Consider the following 19,832-nt stretch of genomic DNA (forward strand, 5'->3'; position numbering starts at 1 on the left):
TTGTCAATGGCTACTTCCCATCCTCTCAGTGAAAACGTTCCTATGCTCTGTCACAGCACGGCTAATCATCTGTCGGTTCTCAATCAGGTTGGAATAGAATCCATTGATTCTTTTGCGTCTGTCACTAACGCCCAGCCTTCAGGAGTTTGAAGCTCGTCACAGTCATTCAGTCCCAGAATCCTACTCGGAATACCACAGACAAGGTTTAGACTTTTCGGATTCTCATGAATGCCGCCATCAATCTGGCTTATACCACGAAGATTCTGATAAAGGAATCTAAGAGATACTCATTCAATCTGATGTAGAACGGAGGTGGTTGTCAGGCACACATTCATGGATTGAGGAAGGTGATGAGTGTCACAGATCATCACCTTCTCCATAATTAAGCGCGAATGAACATCTTAGATAAGGACAAGCGTGTTTGAATGGAAAACAAAGGAATTGTATTAAATCATCGAGACGCTGTAGAGCTCCTCACCCCCAATAATAGAGTTTAGAGACTCAGGCCGTCAAAAAGTATGTAATTCAGATCTGAAAATGTCATGAGGTACAGCATAAGTCTCTAAAAGTTGTTTAAATAGTAAGCTAGTAACCTAGGTTTGCAGAAAATGAGTAAACTAAGATAATTGGTGCAGAAATCCACTTCTGGAGCCCACTTGTTGTGTGCTGGGGCTGGGACTAGAGTTATCCACGAGTTGAGACCTTTCTTGGAGTTGAACTCCAAGTTATAACGTGTTTTGGGCGTTCAACTCGGGATCATGATGTTTTTCTGGCGTTTAACTCCAGACAGCAGCATGTACTTGGCGTTCAACGCCGAGTTACGTCGTCTATCTTCGCGCAAAATATGGACTATTATATATTGCTGGAAAGCCCTGGATGTCTACTTTCCAACGCCGTTGAGAGCGCGCCAATTGGACTCCTGTAGCTCCAGAAAATCCATTTCGAGTGCAGGGAGGTCAGGATCCAACAGCATCAGCAGTCCTTTTTCAGCCTAACTCAGATTTTTGCTCAGCTCCCTCAATTTCAGCCAGAAAATACCTGAAATCACAGAAAAACACACAAACTCATAGTAAAGTCCAGAAATATGATTTTTGCCTAAAAACTAATAATATTGTACTAAAAATTAATTAAAACATGCTAAAATCTACATGAAATTACCCCCAAAAAGTGTATAAAATATCCGCTCATCACACACCAGCCTCTGGTCGTGGCACGCTGGTTATATTTTCCAGAGAGGAAGTTAGGAGGCCAACCATAAGGGTGTGCCACTTGGTATCGAAGGCGTGGCACGCCAGCATCCATCGTCCACCCAGGCGTGCCACTTAAGTCTCAGGCGTGGCACACCATCATCACCAATTAACCAAGAAAACCATGCCAGTGTCATTTAGGAAGCTAAAGCCATTGGGGCATGCCACTTGAGTTCGTGGCGTGGCATGCTAAACAGAAGAATCACTTGCTTACAAAGGGTGTGGCATGCCAGACCCTGGGCATGCCACGCTAGTTCAACTTTCTAGAAGCAAGAAGAAGATGGAGAAGACCTGGGCGTGCCACTTGGGCTCGAAGGCGTGGCACGCCAGGGAAGCTAATGAAGGAGGGCGTGTCACTTGACGAGCTGGGCGTGGCACGCCAAGCCAGAATCAGAAAAAGGCGTGGCACGGCACTGAAGTGCCAGCCACACGCCAGCTGGAATATCACGTTTATTGAGTTCTTTTCCTTCCAAATTGTAATTTTCCTTTTCACTTTTTGTATTTCTTTTATTTCTAGAATTAGGAGTAGTATAAATAACCCCAAGAAGTATTGAGAAAGGGGTTAAGCAGTTAGAAGAGCTTTTAGTTTTACTTCTCACTCCATCTTGAGTACTTTTCTCTAAGCTATGAGTAGCTAAATTCTCTCTCATTGAGAGAGGGAGCTCTATTGTACTTGATGGATTAATGATAGTGAATTTCTTCTTCTCTTCATCTTCTCTTTGATTTGCTAGAAGGAATTTCGTTTTTCATGCTTACTGTTCAATTATCTTGGAAAAGAGGTTGAATGCCAAATGGGTTTCATGGGAACCTTGGAAAAGAAATCATGAAACCATGCTAGAAATCCCTTCTCACACTTGAGTAGGATCTGGGTTTTGGTGTTTGGATATGGTGACATAAAATCCTCCCTCTACATGGACCTATGGTGATGTGTGGTATAATCAGGACCAAGCATATATCTCTTTATGAGCAATTAGACCAAGGAATTGGCTATTGATCAAGATCTGAGAGATTGAGTCACCAAGGGATTGGGATTCAATCAATCATGATTGCCAAGAGGTCAATGAGTTGCATGATTGAAGAGGATATAAGCTGGACTTAATCCAAAGAGACAACATCTCCTGATCTCAATGAATTCCTCCTATTCTCATCTATCACTTTCTTTATAGCTTCCATTTACATTCTGCAAATCCCCATTCCCGTTTATAATTTAGTCCTCATTTCTTCATGAGTTCTCCTACTATGCATGCTTTTCTCCTCACTTCTTCCATCCTTATGAACCTGAAATCACTCAACAAACATATCAAGGCATCGAATGGAATTAAAGTGAGTTAAATTTAGTTATTTTAAGGCCTAAAAAGCATGTTTTCACACATAAGCACAAATCTAGGGAGAATTACAAAATCATGCTATTTCATTGAATAAATGTGAGAAAAGTTGATAAAATTCTCCAAATTAAGCACAAGATAAACCACAAAATCGGGGTTTATCACTGGGCTACTATAAGCTGGATTCATTAAAAAGCTCGAGTACTCGACGTGGCTGTCCAACGCCAATGGGATATCGCTTCCTCAGCTTCATGGATGCGTACTCCGGCTATAACCAGATCCCGATGAACCGACCTAATGAAGACAAAATGGCATTCATAATGCCAGGAGGCACCTACTACTACAGGGTAATGCCATTCAGTCTGAAGAACGCAGGAGCCACCTACCAAAGGCTAATGAGCAAAGTCTTCCATGACCTCATTGGTAAAACGGTAGAGGTTTACGTCGATGACATCCTAGTGAAGACAACAGAACCGAATAGCCTTATAAACGACCTCCAAGCCGTCTTCAAGGCACTAAGGAAATTTAAGATGAGGCTCACGGTGGAAGCTCCACGTTGACGGAGCAACCAACCAAACGTTCGGAGGGGCTGGAATCATCCTTGAGAACTCGGCAGGAGTAGCTTACAAACAGTCGATCAAATTCAACTTCCCAGTCTCCAACAACCAAGCAGAGTACGAAGCACTGATAGGAGGGTTAATCCTAGCAAGAGAGGTCGGAGCATCAAGGATAGAAGTCAGCAGCGACTCCCAGATCGTCACCTCCTAGGTAAACGGCAGCTACTAGGCCAGGGACACACTTCTACAAAAATACCTAGAGAAGGTAAAAGAGCTATGCAAAAGTTTTGAGGAAGTCGTGATTCAGCATGTCCCTAGAGAAAGGAACGCCCGAGCAGACCTCCTCTCCAAGCTAGCAAGTACCAAGCCCAAGATGGGAAACAGATCTCTAATCCAAGGGTTGGCAACTGAACCAGCAATCATCCTATGTGCAACCTAGATGCCGAGCCCACCCCCATAGATAGACCCTATCCTCCAATACGTGGAACGCAGCGAAGCTCTCGAGAACGAGAAAGAAGCACAAGCCACTAGGAGGGAAGCCCCCAAATAAGTGGGCAGTTATACAAGCGAGGGCTCCACCAACCCCTACTCAAGTGCCTACGCCCCGACCAAATGGACTACGTCCTAAGCAAAGTCCATGAGGGGTGTTGTGGTCACCACATCGGAGGAAAGTCGTTGGCAAGAAAGCTCATCTGGGCAGGGTATTATTGCCCACAATGATGTCGGACGCCCAGCAGTTCGTCAACAAATTCAAAAAGCTCCACACGAGGAACTCAATCTAATGATGGCACCACGACCTTTCGCCCAATGGGGAGTCGACCTCCTGGGGCCATTCCCACCCGGGCCAGGACAAGTAAAATACTTAACAGTAGCCAAAGACTACTATACCAAATGGATAGAAGCTGAACCACTGGCTAGCATATCTTCGGCTAATTGTCAAAAGTTCATGAGGAGGCAAGTAGTCACCAGATTCGGAATCCCATAATATGTCATATCAGACAATAGGACACAGTTCACCGACAAGAAGTTCAAAGAGTTCCTACCAGGACTAGGAATCAAGCAGAAGTTCTCCTCAATCGAACACCCCCAGAGCAACGGCTAGGTAGAAGTAGCCAACAAAGTCATCTTAAAAGGGATAAAGAAACGAATTAAAGGGAAGAAGGGCTCCTGGGCAGATGAGCTAGCCTCAGTCTTATGGTCCTACAGAACCTCCCCCCAATCATCTACTGGCGAAACCCCTTTCTAACTCACGTACGGGGTCGACGCAGTCATTCCAGTCGAGATTAGGGAGCCAAGTGCGAGGTTACTCCTGGGAGGGGGAAACAAGGCAAATGGCACATCTGACAAAAACAGCAATTCAGCAAAGGATAGTTCTAAGGTACAACAACAAAGTGCTAAAGAGAAACCTGGGGGAATTTTCAATGAAGTACCAAACTCTTCTCTTAGATCCAACCAATTAATCACTAGTCCAACCCTTGTATCTAACTCTTGAAATCCCAACCTTGATGAGTCTTAATTTGCAACTCCAACCACTAAACATCCTTTTCCTACGCTTAATTCCACAAAGCCTCATAAGTTGGCCATCCATTTCAAGCATACCATACTCAAGTGTGACAATAAAGCTATAGAGATAAGTTTTACCCACTCAAATAAAGGAGTAGATGGCAACCTAGGTAGAGAAGTCTCCAACGATCTTGTCAAAGCATATTCAACTCCCATTCATCCTTTTCAAAGGACTTCCACCACCACATCATTCTCAAACTCAATCAGAGAAGGTTCTTCATGCTCAAGAAGTTCATTTGCGGATGTAGATTCATTATTAGGAGGACTTGATTCATGATCATCATCACCAAGGAAACTTACCTTTTGATCTATTCCGTCCAATTCTTCATAGGGAACATGCCTTGGAAGTTGTACACCTTCTTTCTTAAACTCTTTTTCAAGTCCAATAGGGGAGGATTCAATTTTAGCTAGACATTCATCAATTATTGAATCCATCTCTTGATCAACCTCCTCAATGTCTTCAACCATGATATGCTTTGGAGGTTGTACACCTTCCTCAACATCAAATTCAAACTTCTTGGAAGGAGGCTCTACGACTTGAGGTTCCCATGGACTCTCAACATCTCCAAAGTCTTCAACCACTTTTTTCTCGTCGACAGCTACGGCTTCCTCCAATTGTTCTAGTACAAAATCACACTCCTCATTTTCCACCGGAGCTTCTAATCTTTCCTTCATGCTACACTCCTCATTAGGTTCTCCATATGTGGCCATAGGGTACTTTGAGTGTCGAAGTGTAGGGTTACTAAATTATTTACTACCTCGGTCAAGGTAGCCATGAGTTCTAGTGTCGTCCTTTGCATCTCTCCTTGTCCTTGAAGTAGTAAAGTGAGAGAATCATCTATTGAGGCTTAGAGTGGTGATACAAGTATTTTCGTAGGGTTAGGAATTTCACACAAAATAATTTCCGTTGGTAGTATAGTTCCCAACCAACTAACAATACTCAAATTAAATTTAAAAGATTTTTGGTTGACACAAGTACAAACCCTAATGAAAATTTTAATCGAAGTATTCAAACCTCGGGTCGTCTCACAAGAAATTGCAATGAAGTGCTCAATTATTGGCTATAAAGGAGGCAAGGGGTTTGGTTTTATATTTTGGCAAGAAAATAAATGGCAAGAAAAGTAAATGAACAATTAACTAATAAAAGAAATGGAAAGAACTTTTGGCTAAGACATGGGAATTGAGATCACCATCCTTGTCAACAAACCATATATTGACAATTATGAGAGACCAACATATTAAGTCTACTTCTAAGCTTTAAGTACGTCAATAATCTACACCTAAACTTGAAGTACATCAAATAGGCTCGATCAACATCAATCCAAAAGTCCTAACCTAGCTACTAATCGACTTAGTAGTAGGCTAGTGTCAATGGTTATCAAATTGACCACCAAGGGTTCTCAAATCACCAATTCAATGAGACCCAATGACTCAAGGTCACTCAATTCCCTTAGCCTAAGCTAAAAGTAAAGAAAACTACTAAAAAACTAGTGTAAACATTTTATCAAACACCTAGAGTACAAGAAAAGTAATCATCATAAAATGTAAGAATTAATGGAAACAATAACTATCACAAGCAAGAAATCAACAATAGCAACTAAGATAAACATAAAAGAGACATGGAAACATAAAATTGCATTAAAAGGAAATTGGAATCAACATGAGTGCATGAAGATAAAAGCAACAAAATAAAGGACATGACAAGTAAAACTAGAATAGTAAAGAGATACCAACAAGAAATTAAAAAGAAAAACTAAAGCAAAACAAGAATTAAAAGTTGGATATAAGAGAATTAAACCTAAACTACCCTAAATTCTAGAGAGAAGGGAGAGCTTCTCTCTCTAGAATTCTACCTACAACATGATGAAAACTAAACTGTGAGTCACCCTCCCGCCATTCCCTTGCAATCTTTGGGTTCAAAAGCATCAAAAATGAGTTGGATTTGGGCCTCCTTGATCTTAGAAATCGCCCCCAACGTTTTGCCTTTAGTGAGGTCACGTGCCGCTTGTCACGCGTACGCATAGGTCACGTGTACGCGTCGCTTGCAACTTTCCTGGTCACGCATGCGCGTGGGGTGACGCGTGCGCGTCGCTTGCGAATTTTCATCTCACGCGTACGCGTTGAGTGACGCGTGGGTGTGGCCTTCAGTTCAGCAAATCCTCATTATTCATGAATTCTCCATTTTTTCATGCTTTTTCTTCATTTCTTCAACCCAATCATTGCCTTCTAAACCTGAAACCATTTAAACATATCAAGGCATCGAATGGAATTAAAGTGAATTAAATTCATCAATTTTTGGGCTTAAAAAGCATGTTTTTACTCCTAAGCACAAAGTAGGAGAAATTCACAAAACCTACCATCACTACAAGAAAAAAGCGCATTTGTAACAAAAAATATTGTTACAAAACGTCGAAATTTTGAAACAAAAGTTTTTTGTAACAAAAAAAGAGTCCATTGCAGTAAGTCCCGTTACAAAAAGTTTTTGTAACGAAAAATGGAACTGTTACAATTCAATACCATATTTTGTAACAATTTTTTCTGATACAAAAAACCAGAAAGCGTTACAAAAGTGGTAACAAATTTTGATCTTGAAGGTATTTTTCGTGACAGTCAATTTTTTTCCTATCAAAAAATTTTGTTACAAAATGTAACATGATTTTGTAACATTTTTTTTCTTTAGTTACAAAAGCAAATTAATTATTTTGTAACAACTTTTTTTATCACAAATTACATGCATAATTTACTAAATTATTTTTTAAATTAACTAACATATTAACGATTTTAATAAGCAAGTTTACATGTATATAATATGCAAAAACATACATAAGTCAAACAAGATCCTTTTAGCTAAAATCGTCTTGAAACAAAATAACATTAGCTAGTGAGTATATTGATTAGTTCAACCAAAACATAAAAGTTCTAACATGAAAGTTCAACCAAAACATAAAAGTTCTAACATAGATTAGTGTCTCTATGCATCAAAACATTCTTGAGCCCTCAAGGTAGCATATGGTCACCATTTCAGCACTCTTGTAAATAAGAAAAAGCGAAACAAAAAAGTTAGAAACAAGATATAACACTAATTATAATTTTTTCACTAAGTTTTATCCAAAATGTTTAGAAAATTTTCGACAGAACTTCCCCTAAAACTTGGATATTTTCACCGTCCACGGTTCCAACAAACACAACCAATTCACAACTTATGTCTCAGCCATACCCAACCAAATTTATCAAACCAAATAATAGGACATTTGTCATTTTTCAACCATGACACAAGTAAAATGTGATAAATAGATCCATATACAAATTAAAGTATATTAATATAAAATGGAAATCATCTATGAAAATATCCCGTTTAATATATAAATTTCTAAAAATTTATTTTGAATAAATATAATAAATCATAAATGACTTATTATTTAATTTTTAAAATAATTTTAAACTCGAAATATCATTAATTTGACTTAAATAATTTTAATAAAATAAATTTTTGAATATAAAATTTTAAATAAATATAATAAATCATAAATAACTCATTAGGTTAAATTTCAAAAATTCGAAGTCTTACATTTAATATGTTAAAACAAAATTTTTTATTAATTACAAAAAATCTTTGAACTTTGTGACAAATAAATAACTTGTTACAAAAATATTGTATTTTGTGATAAATTAATTTTTTGTTACAAAATATTTAGAGCTTTTGAAACAAATAGATATTTTTGTTACAAAATGTTTTGAATTTTTACAACAATATGATCTTTTGTTACAAAACATTATAATTTTGTAACAAAACAACAATTCGATACAAAAGCCAACATAATTTGTAACAAAAGAAATCACGTTACAAAATATTGAAATATTTTGTAACAAATTTTCTTGTTGTTACAAAATATTCTTATTTTGTAACAATAACTAATTATTGTTACGAAAAAACTATTATTTGTAACAATTTTAAATTTGATACAAATTTTTTGTTACAAATGTTTCATTTTCTTGTAGTGCATGCTATTTCATTGAATAAATGTGAGAAAAGTTGATAAAATCCCCTAAATTCAACACAAGATAAACCACAAAATTGGGGTTTATCAAACCTCCCCACACTTAAACTAAGCATGTCCTCATGCTAAACTAAGAAAGACAAGAAAAGGGGTATCAACATTTATTCAATGAACATAAACTATATGAACATATCTACATGCATGTAACTAAATGCAAAATGCCTCTACCTACTTGGTCAAAAGTAAATCAATCTCCAAGAATATATATGAACAAGTAGGGCTAAGTAGTATGATAACTCATGAATCCTACCAATTCAAATAATAAAATAAAGTTCAAATAGACTTTCAAGAAGAAAGATCGTGAAAGCCGGGAATAAGGAATTGAGCGTTGAACCCTCACCGGAAGTGTATCCGCTCTAGTCGCTCAAGTGTATAGGGTTTATTCACTCAATTGTCTTCTATTCTTGCTTTCCATGATTTATTTTTCATCTAACAATCAATAGTTATTCAATGCACGCATACAAATATAATGAGGTCTTATTCATAGGTTGTAAAGGGGTTAGGGTCAAGGTAACGTTATTTATGGCAAAGTGAGCTTGAAATTTGCATCTTTGATTAACCTAAGCTCTCACCAAACACATATAACAACCTATACAATTCTAATACACGACCTAGCTACCCATGATTCCCACTTTTTCACATATTCATGCATTCTCTTTAATTCACATTCCATATGCATTGTTATTATTACTTTACTTTGGGGCATTTTTGTCCCTTTTTTATTACTTTCTTTTTCTATAAATTTTTCTTTCTTTTATTTTTCTATTTCTTTTTCTACATTTTTTTTCACATTTTTTTCACAACAAAGTACATACAAACGTATCAATGTATATGGTTTTACATATTTAATGCATAAGCACGTACCCAATCCCATGATTTTCAACAAGAATACAAAATACACTTTTACCTCAACCAATGTTCCAAGTTTCTCATACCTAAATGATACACACCCTCACTAGCCTAAGCTAGTCAAAGATTAAATAGTGACGTGCTAAAATTAAGAAAAAAAGGGATTAAATAGGCTCAAAATTGGCTAACAATGATTGATGAAAGGTAGGCTATTTGGGTAAGTGAGTTAAATGAAATGATGGCCTCGATCATATAAATGCAAGTATACATGGAATAATGGACATAAAGAATCAAACAAATCAAAGATTACAATCATAGAAAGAGAATAATGCACACAAGAATGGAAAATAGTGGTTATAAGATTTAACCACACAATTGGGCTCAAAACTCACATGCTTGGGCGTTCTTAGCTCAAAAAGCATGTTCCAAAATAAATTCTTTCAACCAAGTTCAACACCAAAAAAATTTTCAAATTGGTAGGGTGCGCTAAAAATAGTTTCTTAGAAAAGAAATCTTCACCCTAACCAAATAGTCCTAACATAAAAAGAAGTGGTGAAATATGTACAAATTCTAACTAACATGCAACCTATCATGCAATGCAACACTAATTAACAAAGAAGATTAAGAATTATTGTGAAAAATGAAGTAATTGCCCACAGAGATTGGTCGGACGACCTCCCCACACTTGAAGATTGCACCGTCCTTGGTGCATGAAAAGAAGAGCAAGGTGGACGGGTTGCTACAATTGATGAGTTCCTTCAAAAGATTGTGGGGGTGGACTTGTTTGTTGCCCCATTTAGAAGCTTTTCTATTCCCTTCTTGGTGACCAGCCTAAAAGGAGAGAAAAATAAAAAAAAATTAAGCCTACAACAAAGATATCAAAGCAAATAGAACATAGGCAGGGGCTAATGCCAAATAAGAGTAAGGTTCTCTACTACATGGTAGCTACAACATGTGAGTGAGAGTGTAATGTAAGAAAATGGCATATCACTGAAACTTTATGCAAGAATAAAATCAGAGCATAAGTAAATGACATGAAGAGCAAGTTGAGCATCAAGTTCAAATAAGAAAGAGTGGACACAAACAACATTAGTGATAAGCATGAGAGCAATTGGTCCTATACTAACTCAATGATAACGAGGCACAGAAACAAAGAATAATGAGTTAGGAATGACTAAAGCACTAATCTTGTGTGTGAAACAAATATTACAAGTAATGCTAAACAAGTCATGAAGCACCAAAAAAATGCAAGAAATTCTCAACAATTGTGTAGAAGAATTTAAAACCAATATTAAAATAAGAAACTTAGAAAAGAAAATAAAAACAAGCTACAAATACAAAAGTAAAATGCAATGAATGAGAATAAGCAAATGTAACACACAAAAGAAAATAAAAAATATGAAAGATAGAAAGTGAAAATTTAAAAAGAGGGAGAAAAAGAACTAGAAAGAAGTAAGAAAGAAATGATGAGAAAGGTGAGAAGAGAAGATAGAAAGGGAAGAAGAGAAATGGGAGAAGGGAAGAGAAGAAGAAGAAAGAAAGAGGGAGAGACGAAGAAAGAATAAGAAAGAAACAAAAACAGGGCACGGAAGCGACGCGTAAGCATCGCCCATGTGTGCGCGTGGAAGGCAGGAGAGGCAAGCGACGCGTAAGCGTCACCCATGCGTATGCGTGGGTCTAGATTATGCTATTCGCACAAATCTTGCACCACTCCAGCACAACTCTATGGTTTTTGTACCAGGAGTCCAAATATGGCACACGACGCATGCGCGTCGGCCACGTGCACTTTTTTTTAGAGAGGCGTAAAACAGAAACAAGGCAATCTCCTAACCTATAAACACTCTAAATCAACCAAATTTTAAATTTAATAAAAAATCTTTTGGTTTTTGAAAAATTTTCAAATACAAAACAAACAAAACTTATACTTCAAGAAAAATACAATTTAACAACAACCAACCTACAACTTAAAGCACAAATCTAATCAAACAAACTAACAACCAAAATACTAAAACAAGAATATTGATAAACCTCAATTTTGTGGTTTATCTTGTGCTTAATTTGGGGATTTTTGTCAATATTTCTCGCACTTATTCACAAGAAATGCATGGTTTTGTGTTCACTTCCTAATATTGCTCCATGATAGAACGCATGCTTATTTTGCCTTAGAATTGCTATATTTTGATACTCTTTATTGCCATTCGATACCGTGACATATTTGTTGAGTGATTTCAGAATTAATAGGGTAGGAATGGCCTAGAAGAGAGAAGGAAAGCATGCACAAGAGGAAGGAACATGAAGATTTGGATTTTGGGAACTGCAGCATCGACGCGCACGCGCACATGACGCGCATGCATGGATGAGGATAGCTGGAAGCGGCGTGCAAGGATGGACGCATCCGCGCAGGCCAGAGAATTCCAACTGATGCGCACGCGCACTTGGCGCGCACGCGTGGATCACAAAAGCAATCGGCACGCACGCACGCATGGCGCGCACGCGCGGGAAGCTGCACGTGACTTCATTAAAGGAAATCGTGCCTGGCGATTTTTGAGGCTCATTAAGCCCAATTTCAAGCTGTTTCTGCATGGAAAAAGACCCAAGGATGCTAGGGAGAAGGGGGATCAATCATTTTTACACTAAGACACATTTTCTAGTTTTTTGGGTTCTTTGTTCTTCTAGAGAGAGAAACCCTTATTCTTCTCTAGATCTAGCTTTAATTTGATCTTCCCTTGTTGAACTCTGAATTGGATTTTGTTAATTACTAGTTTTGATTGTTTAATTTGAATCCCTTAGTATAATTTTGCTTAGATCTTGTGTTAGTTTATGGATTCTTGTCAATTGTCACTTTATATCCATTGCATGAATGTTGTGAATCTTGACATGTTGATGTTACATTGATGATTCCTATCATTAATTGTGTTATTTGAGTGATTGTAAGTTGATATTTGTTAGTGGGTATTTGTTAATTTCAATCCAATTGCAATTTGAACATGTTTTTTGTTAATTCTTACTATGTGTTTGATGAATTGTTTACCTTGATTATAGAGTAGTTCTTTTTACTCTTGGCTTAGGCCAAGGAAATTCGGTAAACTTGAGTCATTGGGTCTAATGGATTTGATGATTTAGGAATCCTTAGTGGTCAATTTGATAGCCATTGACACTAGCCTACTACTAGGTTAATTAGTAGTGAGGTTAGACCTTATGGGTAGATGTTGACCAAACCATTTAACTTACTTCAAGTATAGAAGTAGATTTAATGAGTTTGGCTCCTCATAATTGTCAAGATATGGTTATTAGGCAAGGATAGTGACCCCAATTCCCATGTCTAACCAAGAGTTGTTTTTATCATTCTTATTTGGAAAACCAAAAATCTTTATTGCCTTGCCTTAGTTATAGTTATTGTCTAGTTGAGAGTAGAATTAAATTGAATGTTATCTTCTTAGTTTGAAATTGCTCACATCTTGCTTAGTTATTTGAATTAGTTCTTTGCACTTTAGATTACTTGTTTGCTAAGATTCCTAGTTTACTTTCTTGCTCATGACTTACAACCCTGGATTTCTAACCAATGTTGAAGCACATGTTTGCCGATTCCTTGTGAGATGACCCGAGGTTTGAATACTTCGGTTACTTTATTGGGGTTGAACTTGTGACAACCAATTCCTTTTTAAATTTGATCCTCGAGGATTGTTGTTGGTAGAGCTATACTTGCAACGCAACTTCATTGAGAAATTCTCTTCCGACATAGTCCACGGGTGTCCATCAAATTTTTGGCGCCGTTGCCGGGGAATGGTTGCAACATATGCCTTGATATTGGTTATGTGAATATGTGAATATTGTAGATAGTTTGTTTGCTTTTAATACATAGCTATAGTTTAGCTTCTTTTATTTTTGTGCTATGACTCTCAAGTTTGATGACTCGGTGTCAACCGAATTCTAGCTTAGCCGATTTTGATCCCGAGATTGAAAGATCTTTGTTACACACTCGACAAGCTATATTGCGGTTGGACTATACGGCTGGTACTTCGGCCTCTCTTGAGGAACATACCGAATCCCTAGACAGTGCCGAGAGTGACTTGGAGTCCGCTACTTCCTATTCTTCTGTTGGCACTACTAATACATCTTTGCATCCTACAGGTGAATCATACATTGTGGAGCCACGCCGGATCACTTTACATGAGCAAGGAGCTCCGGATATTGTACTTCAACCATTGCAAGCAAGGTATCCTAACCTTGATCCAAACTTTGAATTGAAGAGTAGCTTGATAAATCTACTACCTAAGTATCATGGGTTGCCGGGTCAAGACCCCATCTGACATCTAAAGGATTTTCAAGTTGCTTGTTCTACGGCTCGAAGGCATAGAGCCGATGAGGTGGCTATCATGGTTTTTGCCTTCCCTTTCTCTCTTGAAGTGCAAGCAAAGACATGGTTTTATTCGCTATCGGATGAAATTGCTACCAATTAGGATTTCTTGAGAAGAGAGTTTCTAGATAAATTCTTCCCACCAGAGAAGACCGACTACATCCGAAAAGAGATTTCGGGTATAATGCAAAGAGATCAAGAGAGTTTGTACGAGTATTGGTCTCGGTTCAAAAGGCTATTAGAATCTTGTCCACACCATGGAATGAACACTCACTTGCTCATTAGCTACTTCACCGAAGGTCTTTGTGTGGAAGATAGAAGATTGCTCACCGCTTCTAATGGTGGTTCCTTCTCGAAAAACAAGACGGAGGGAGAAGCTTGGAGTTTGATAAAGAATGTTGCCGAAGCTACGCAACATACAAGGGTGAGAAGTAATCCTCTCAAGGGTGTGGTAGAACCGTCCCCTTCTGAATCAAGCCTAACCAAAGCACTTGGGGACATGACCACCATCCTCACACAGATACAAAAGGATCAAAAGAAATTCTACTCCATCCAAGCCATCTAAGCTCCACCTCCAGTTGCTCAACTTGAAGGCCCTCCTAGGATTTGTGGTTTGTGCTCTAGCACTACACATTACACCGATCAATGCCATCAAATTCAAGAGGAACATGCCCTTGTAGTGGCCAATGTGAATTATAACAATCGTCCACCCTATCCCTCTCAAGGCCAAAACCACTACCCTCATGGTAGTAATCAACATCAAGGGTGGAGGGATAATGCACAAGGGAGCAATCAAAACCAAAGATGGAACAACTCTTCTTCTCATCACAACAACAACCAATCTTCATCTCAATACTACCACAACAACAACAACTATCAAGCCAACCAAAATCACCACAACTAAGACCAAAACAACTACACCAAGTACCAAGCACCACACCATAGACAACAATCTAACCAAACCTCTCCATCTTCCACCAATCAAGCTGACGAGCATAAAGCAGCTGTGGATAAACGGGATGAGGGCTATAAGGCTCAATTCGAGGCTATGAGTGCTCAATTGGCCAATCTTACCGACATGATTTTGAAGATGTCCATGTCCTCCTCCAACAACACCAACCAACCCTCAAGTTCTTCTAACCTTCCATCCCAATCCCAACCAAATCCAAAGGGCGATCTCAACGCCATCACTCTACGGTTGGGAACTACATTGAAGGAGATACCTCCAATGGTCTTAGAGGGCATTCATGAGGAAGAAGTGATTGTTGAAGCTCCACATGAAAAGGGGGAGGTGGACAAAAGGCATGAGAAAGAAGGAGTAAACCTCAAGGAACCCAAGAGGAAAGCTCTAGTGGATGAGTCCATCCCTATTCCATTTCCTTCCATGGTGAAGAAGGCAAAGAAGACACCAGAATTTGATTTGAACATGCTTCAAGTATTCAAGAAGGTTGAGGTAACCATACCACTTCTTGATGCTATTCGACAAATTCTAAAGTATGTAAAATTCTTGAAAGACTTATGCACACACAAGGATAGGATAGGAGAATTGGATACATTATCCTTGGGTAGTTCAATTTCTTCCTTGATGGAACCTATTCCAAAGAAATGTGGTGACCCTGGGCCTTGTTTGGTGTCTTGTTGTACTAGTGGACGCACTTTTCATGATTGTATGTGTGACCTTGGAGCTTGTTTAAGCATCATGCCTCTTTCTACTTTTGTGCGGTTGAATTTAGCTCCATTAAAGAAGTCGGCGGCAAGGTTTGTCTTAGCTGATAAAAATGTGATCATGGTAACAGGAATAGCCAAAGATGTACTTGTGGCGATCAAGGATTTGATCTTTCCGGTTGACTTTTACATCTTTGAAATGCCTCCAATAGAAAATAGAAGCTCATCCTCCGTTCTACTTGGTAGACCCTTCCTTAAGACCTCTAAATTCAAGTTAGATGTCTTCACCGGCACATATTCCTTTGAGGTTGGAGACAAGACTATCAAGTTCAATTTAGAAGAAGCCATGAAGCATCCTCCCGAACATGGTAGCAGAAGTGCAAGAAGAAGACCATAACAAGTTGTGCTACCATATTGTTGAAGAGACGGATGACCAAGAGGGTGAACATGAGAAAGTTGTTGAGAATAAACTCTGTGAGCTTGACGAAAAGGAACCTCAGCTTGAGGCAAAGAGTGAATTGAAGCCTCTCCCATCTCATTTGAAGTATGCTTTCTTAGAGGACAACCAGAAGTTTCCGATCATTATTGCTAGTGAGCTTTCTAGTGAAGAAGAAGAAAAGCTCCTAGGTGTTCTCAGAAAGTACAAGAAGGCAATTGGTTAGAGCTTAGCTGATATTGTGGGGATTGACCCTCGTAAGTGCATGCATCGTATATTTCTCCAAGAGGGAGCTAGGCCGGTTAGGCAATCGCAAAGGAGGCTCAACCCAACCATCTTCGATGTGGTAAAGAAGGAGTTCACTAGGCTACTTGATGCGGGTATCATATACCCGATTTCTGATAGTGAGTGGGTGAGCCCGGTCCAGGTTGTTTCCAAGAAATCAGGCATCACTGCGGTTATCAAGGATGATGGTGAAGCGGTCACAAAGAGAGTACAAAATGCATGGCGAGTGTGCATCGACTATAGAAGGTTGAATGCCGCTACAAGGAAGGACCACTACCCTTTGCCCTTTATCGATCAGATGTTGGACCGTTTGGCGGGTAAATCCCATTACTGCTTTCTTGATGGATTCACTGGTTACTTCCAGATTCACATTTCTCCTGAAGATCAGGAAAAGGCCACGTTCACTTGCTCTTTTGGCACCTTTGCCTACAAAAGGATGCCATTTGGACTATGTAATGCACCTACTACTTTTCAGCGGTGCATGACCAGTATCTTTTCTGATCTAATAGAGAATTATCTAGAAGTCTTTATGGATGACTTCAGTGTTTATGGAACCTCATTTGATTGTTGCTTAACGAACTTCGCCAAGGTCTTAGCTAGATGTGTTGACATTAACCTTGTCTTGAATTTTGAGAAATGTCACTTCATGGTAAGACAAGGTATAGTGTTAGGACATGTAGTATCTAGTGAAGGAATTTCGGTAGACCCGACGAAGGTCGATGTTATCACCACTTTATGTCACCCTTCATCTGTGAGGGAGGTCCGCTCGTTTTTAGGATATGCAGGATTCTATAGGCGCTTTATCAAAGATTTCAGCAAGATCGCTTTGCCATTGTCGCGCCTACTCCAAAAAGATGTGGACTTTGAGTTTAGCAGTTAATGTGTGAAAGCTTTTGAAGAGCTAAGGAGAGATCTTACCACGGCACCGATTGTGCGAGGCCCCAACTGGATGTTGCCATTTGAGATAATATGTGATGCGTCAAACCAAGCTATAGTGCCGCGCTTGCACAACGCGATGGTAAACTCCCTTATATCATTGCATACTCTTCTAAAACACTTGATGCAGTACAATCCAACTATACCACTACTGAAAAGGAACTCCTAGCTATTGTTCATGCTTTAGATAAATTCAGATCTTATTTGCTAGGATCAAAGATAGTGGTATACACGGATCATGCAGCTTTGAAATACTTATTGACAAAGAATGAGTCAAAACCTAGACTCATATGTTGGATCTTGCTTTTGCAAGAATTCGACATTGAGATTAGGGACCGGAGTGGATCTCAAAACTTGGTTGCAGATCATTTAAGCCGCCTTGAGAATTTAAAATTTGATCCATTTTCGATCAATGACTCATTCCCATTGGATAGTTTGCATGCTGTGTCGGATAGCTTCCCTTGGTTTGCCCCAATGGCGAACTACTTGGTTGCGAAACTCTTCCTTCCCAACTTTTCTAAACACCAAAGGGATAAGTTGAGGAGTGATTCTAAATACTACATTTGGGATGACCCTCACTTGTGGAAGAGGGGAGTGGACCCAGTAATTCGAAGATGTGTCCCAGAGTCCGAAATCTAACCCATTCTAGAAGCTTGCCATTCGTCCGAATGTGGTGGCCACTTTGGCCCACAAAGGACCGCGAAAAAGGTGTTGGATTGTGGATTCTGGTGACCAACCTTATTCAAGGATGCTAACCATTTATGTATGTCTTGCCATCAGTGTCAGAAGTCGGGAAACACATCCCAAAGGGATGAAATGCCTCAACAACCTATGTTGTTCTGTGAGATATTTGATGTATAGGGCATTGACTTTATGGGACCGTTTCCCAACTCAAGTGGGTATCTATATATTTTGTTAGCGGTTGACTACGTGTCAAAGTGGGTAGAAGCAATACCTACCTGCCTTGACGACGCCAATACCGTCATTTCTTTTATTAGGAATAACATTGTATGCCGTTATGGGTCACCACGAGCAATCGTGAGTGACCAAGGATCCCACTTTTGTAACAGGAAAGTAGAAGCACTGCTCAAGCGCTATGGGGTAATGCATAAGGTTGCCACTGCTTATCATCCGCAAACCAACGGACAAGCGAAAGTGTATAACCGGGAGATTAAGAGAATCTTGGAGAAAGTGGTCAATCCACAAAGGAAGGATTGGAGCCTCCGGTTAGGAGATGCGCTATGGGCGTATAGAACGGCCTACAAGACTCTGTTAGGGATGAGTCCCTTCCGGATCGTCTATGGTAAGGCATGCCACCTTCCAGTGGAAATTGTGCACAAAGCCTATTGGGCAGTAAAGCAGTGCAACATGGATTTGACCCAAGCCGGAGTAGCCAGAAAATTGCAGCTAAAGGAGCTTGAGTGTTTGAGGAACGAAGCATATGAGAATGCCCGGATTTACAAGGAAAAGACTAAAGCATTCCATGACCATCACATCCGAGAGGAGGACTTCTAAGAAGGTGATGAGGTTCTCATCTACAATTCGAGGCTTCGTTTCATGCCTGGCAAGCTTCGCTCTAGATGGGAAGGACCTTTCAAGGTGAAGGAGATAAAGCCCTATGGAGTGGTGGAGTTGTTTGATCCTAAAAGTGAAGCAACTTTCAAGGTGAATGGACATAGAGTGAAGAAGTACTATGGCTACAAACTCCCAAAAGAGCTAGAGGTGTTCCTATTGGAAGATACACCTAGAGAAGGAGAAGCTTGAGCAACTAACCGTCCAACTTAAGGACGTTAAAGAAAAGTTCTTGGTGGGAGGCACCCCACCGTGGTAAGATCTTCCTTGTGTATACCATTTTGCTTCTAGCTTTAGATTCTTGTGAATTTTGTGACTTCTTGATGTTGTTGATTGCTTAGGAATTCTATTTTGTTGATCTTATTAGATAACTAGGATATTTAGATAGATTTCTGATGAGCGGATATTTTATACGTTTTTTTTGGGTAATTTCATGTAGATTTTAATGTGTTTTAATTAGTTTTTAGTATATTTTTATTAGTTTTTAGGAAAAATTCATATTTCTGGACTTTACTATGAGTTTGTGTGTTTTTTTGTAATTTCAGGTATTTTCTGGCTGAAATTGAGGGAGTTGAGCAAAAATCTGATTTAGGCTGAAAAAGGACTGCAGATGCTGTTAGATTCTGACCTCCCTGCACTCGGAATGGATTTTTTGGAGCTACAGGAGTCCAATTGGCGCACTCTTAATTGGGTTGGAAAATAGACATCCAGGGCTTTTCAGCAATATTTAATTGTCCATACTTTGCGCGAAGATAGACGACGTAAACTGGCGTTCAACACCAGTTTCATGTTGCAGTCTGGCGTTCAGCGTCAGAAACAGGTTACAACCTGGCGTTCAACTCCAGAAACAGCCCAGGCACGTGAGAAGCTTAAGTCTCAGCCCCAGCACACACCAAGTGGGCCCCAGAAGTGGATTTCTGCACTATCCATCTTAGTGTACTCATTTTTTGTAAACCTAGGTTACTAGCTTAGTATTTAAACA

At 39.1% G+C, this 19,832-nt stretch overlaps 1 protein-coding gene across 1 annotated transcript; it reads left to right on the forward strand.

The window, feature by feature from the left end:
• The first annotated feature begins 15,004 nt into the window (after positions 1 to 15,004).
• On the forward strand, positions 15,005 to 16,283 carry LOC107479481 (uncharacterized). Its single transcript, XM_016099609.1, has 2 exons — positions 15,005 to 15,989; positions 16,045 to 16,283. The coding sequence occupies exons 1-2, from the start codon at positions 15,005 to 15,007 to the stop codon at positions 16,281 to 16,283; spliced, it is 1,224 nt and encodes a 407-aa protein (XP_015955095.1).
• The last annotated feature ends 3,549 nt before the right edge of the window (positions 16,284 to 19,832 follow it).

This window comes from Arachis duranensis, chromosome 3 (genome assembly GCF_000817695.3).
Source record: "Arachis duranensis cultivar V14167 chromosome 3, aradu.V14167.gnm2.J7QH, whole genome shotgun sequence".
In the NCBI taxonomy this organism is placed as follows: Eukaryota; Viridiplantae; Streptophyta; class Magnoliopsida; order Fabales; family Fabaceae; genus Arachis; species Arachis duranensis.

Coding starts and splice junctions, on each gene's coding strand:
- LOC107479481 (XM_016099609.1), top strand. CDS start 15,005: ATGAGTGCTCAATTGGCCAATCTTACCGACATGATTTTGAAGATGTCC. Junction 15,990..16,044: donor GAAGCATCCTCCCGAACATG/GTAGCAGAAGTG, acceptor ATATTGTTGAAG/AGACGGATGACCAAGAGGGT.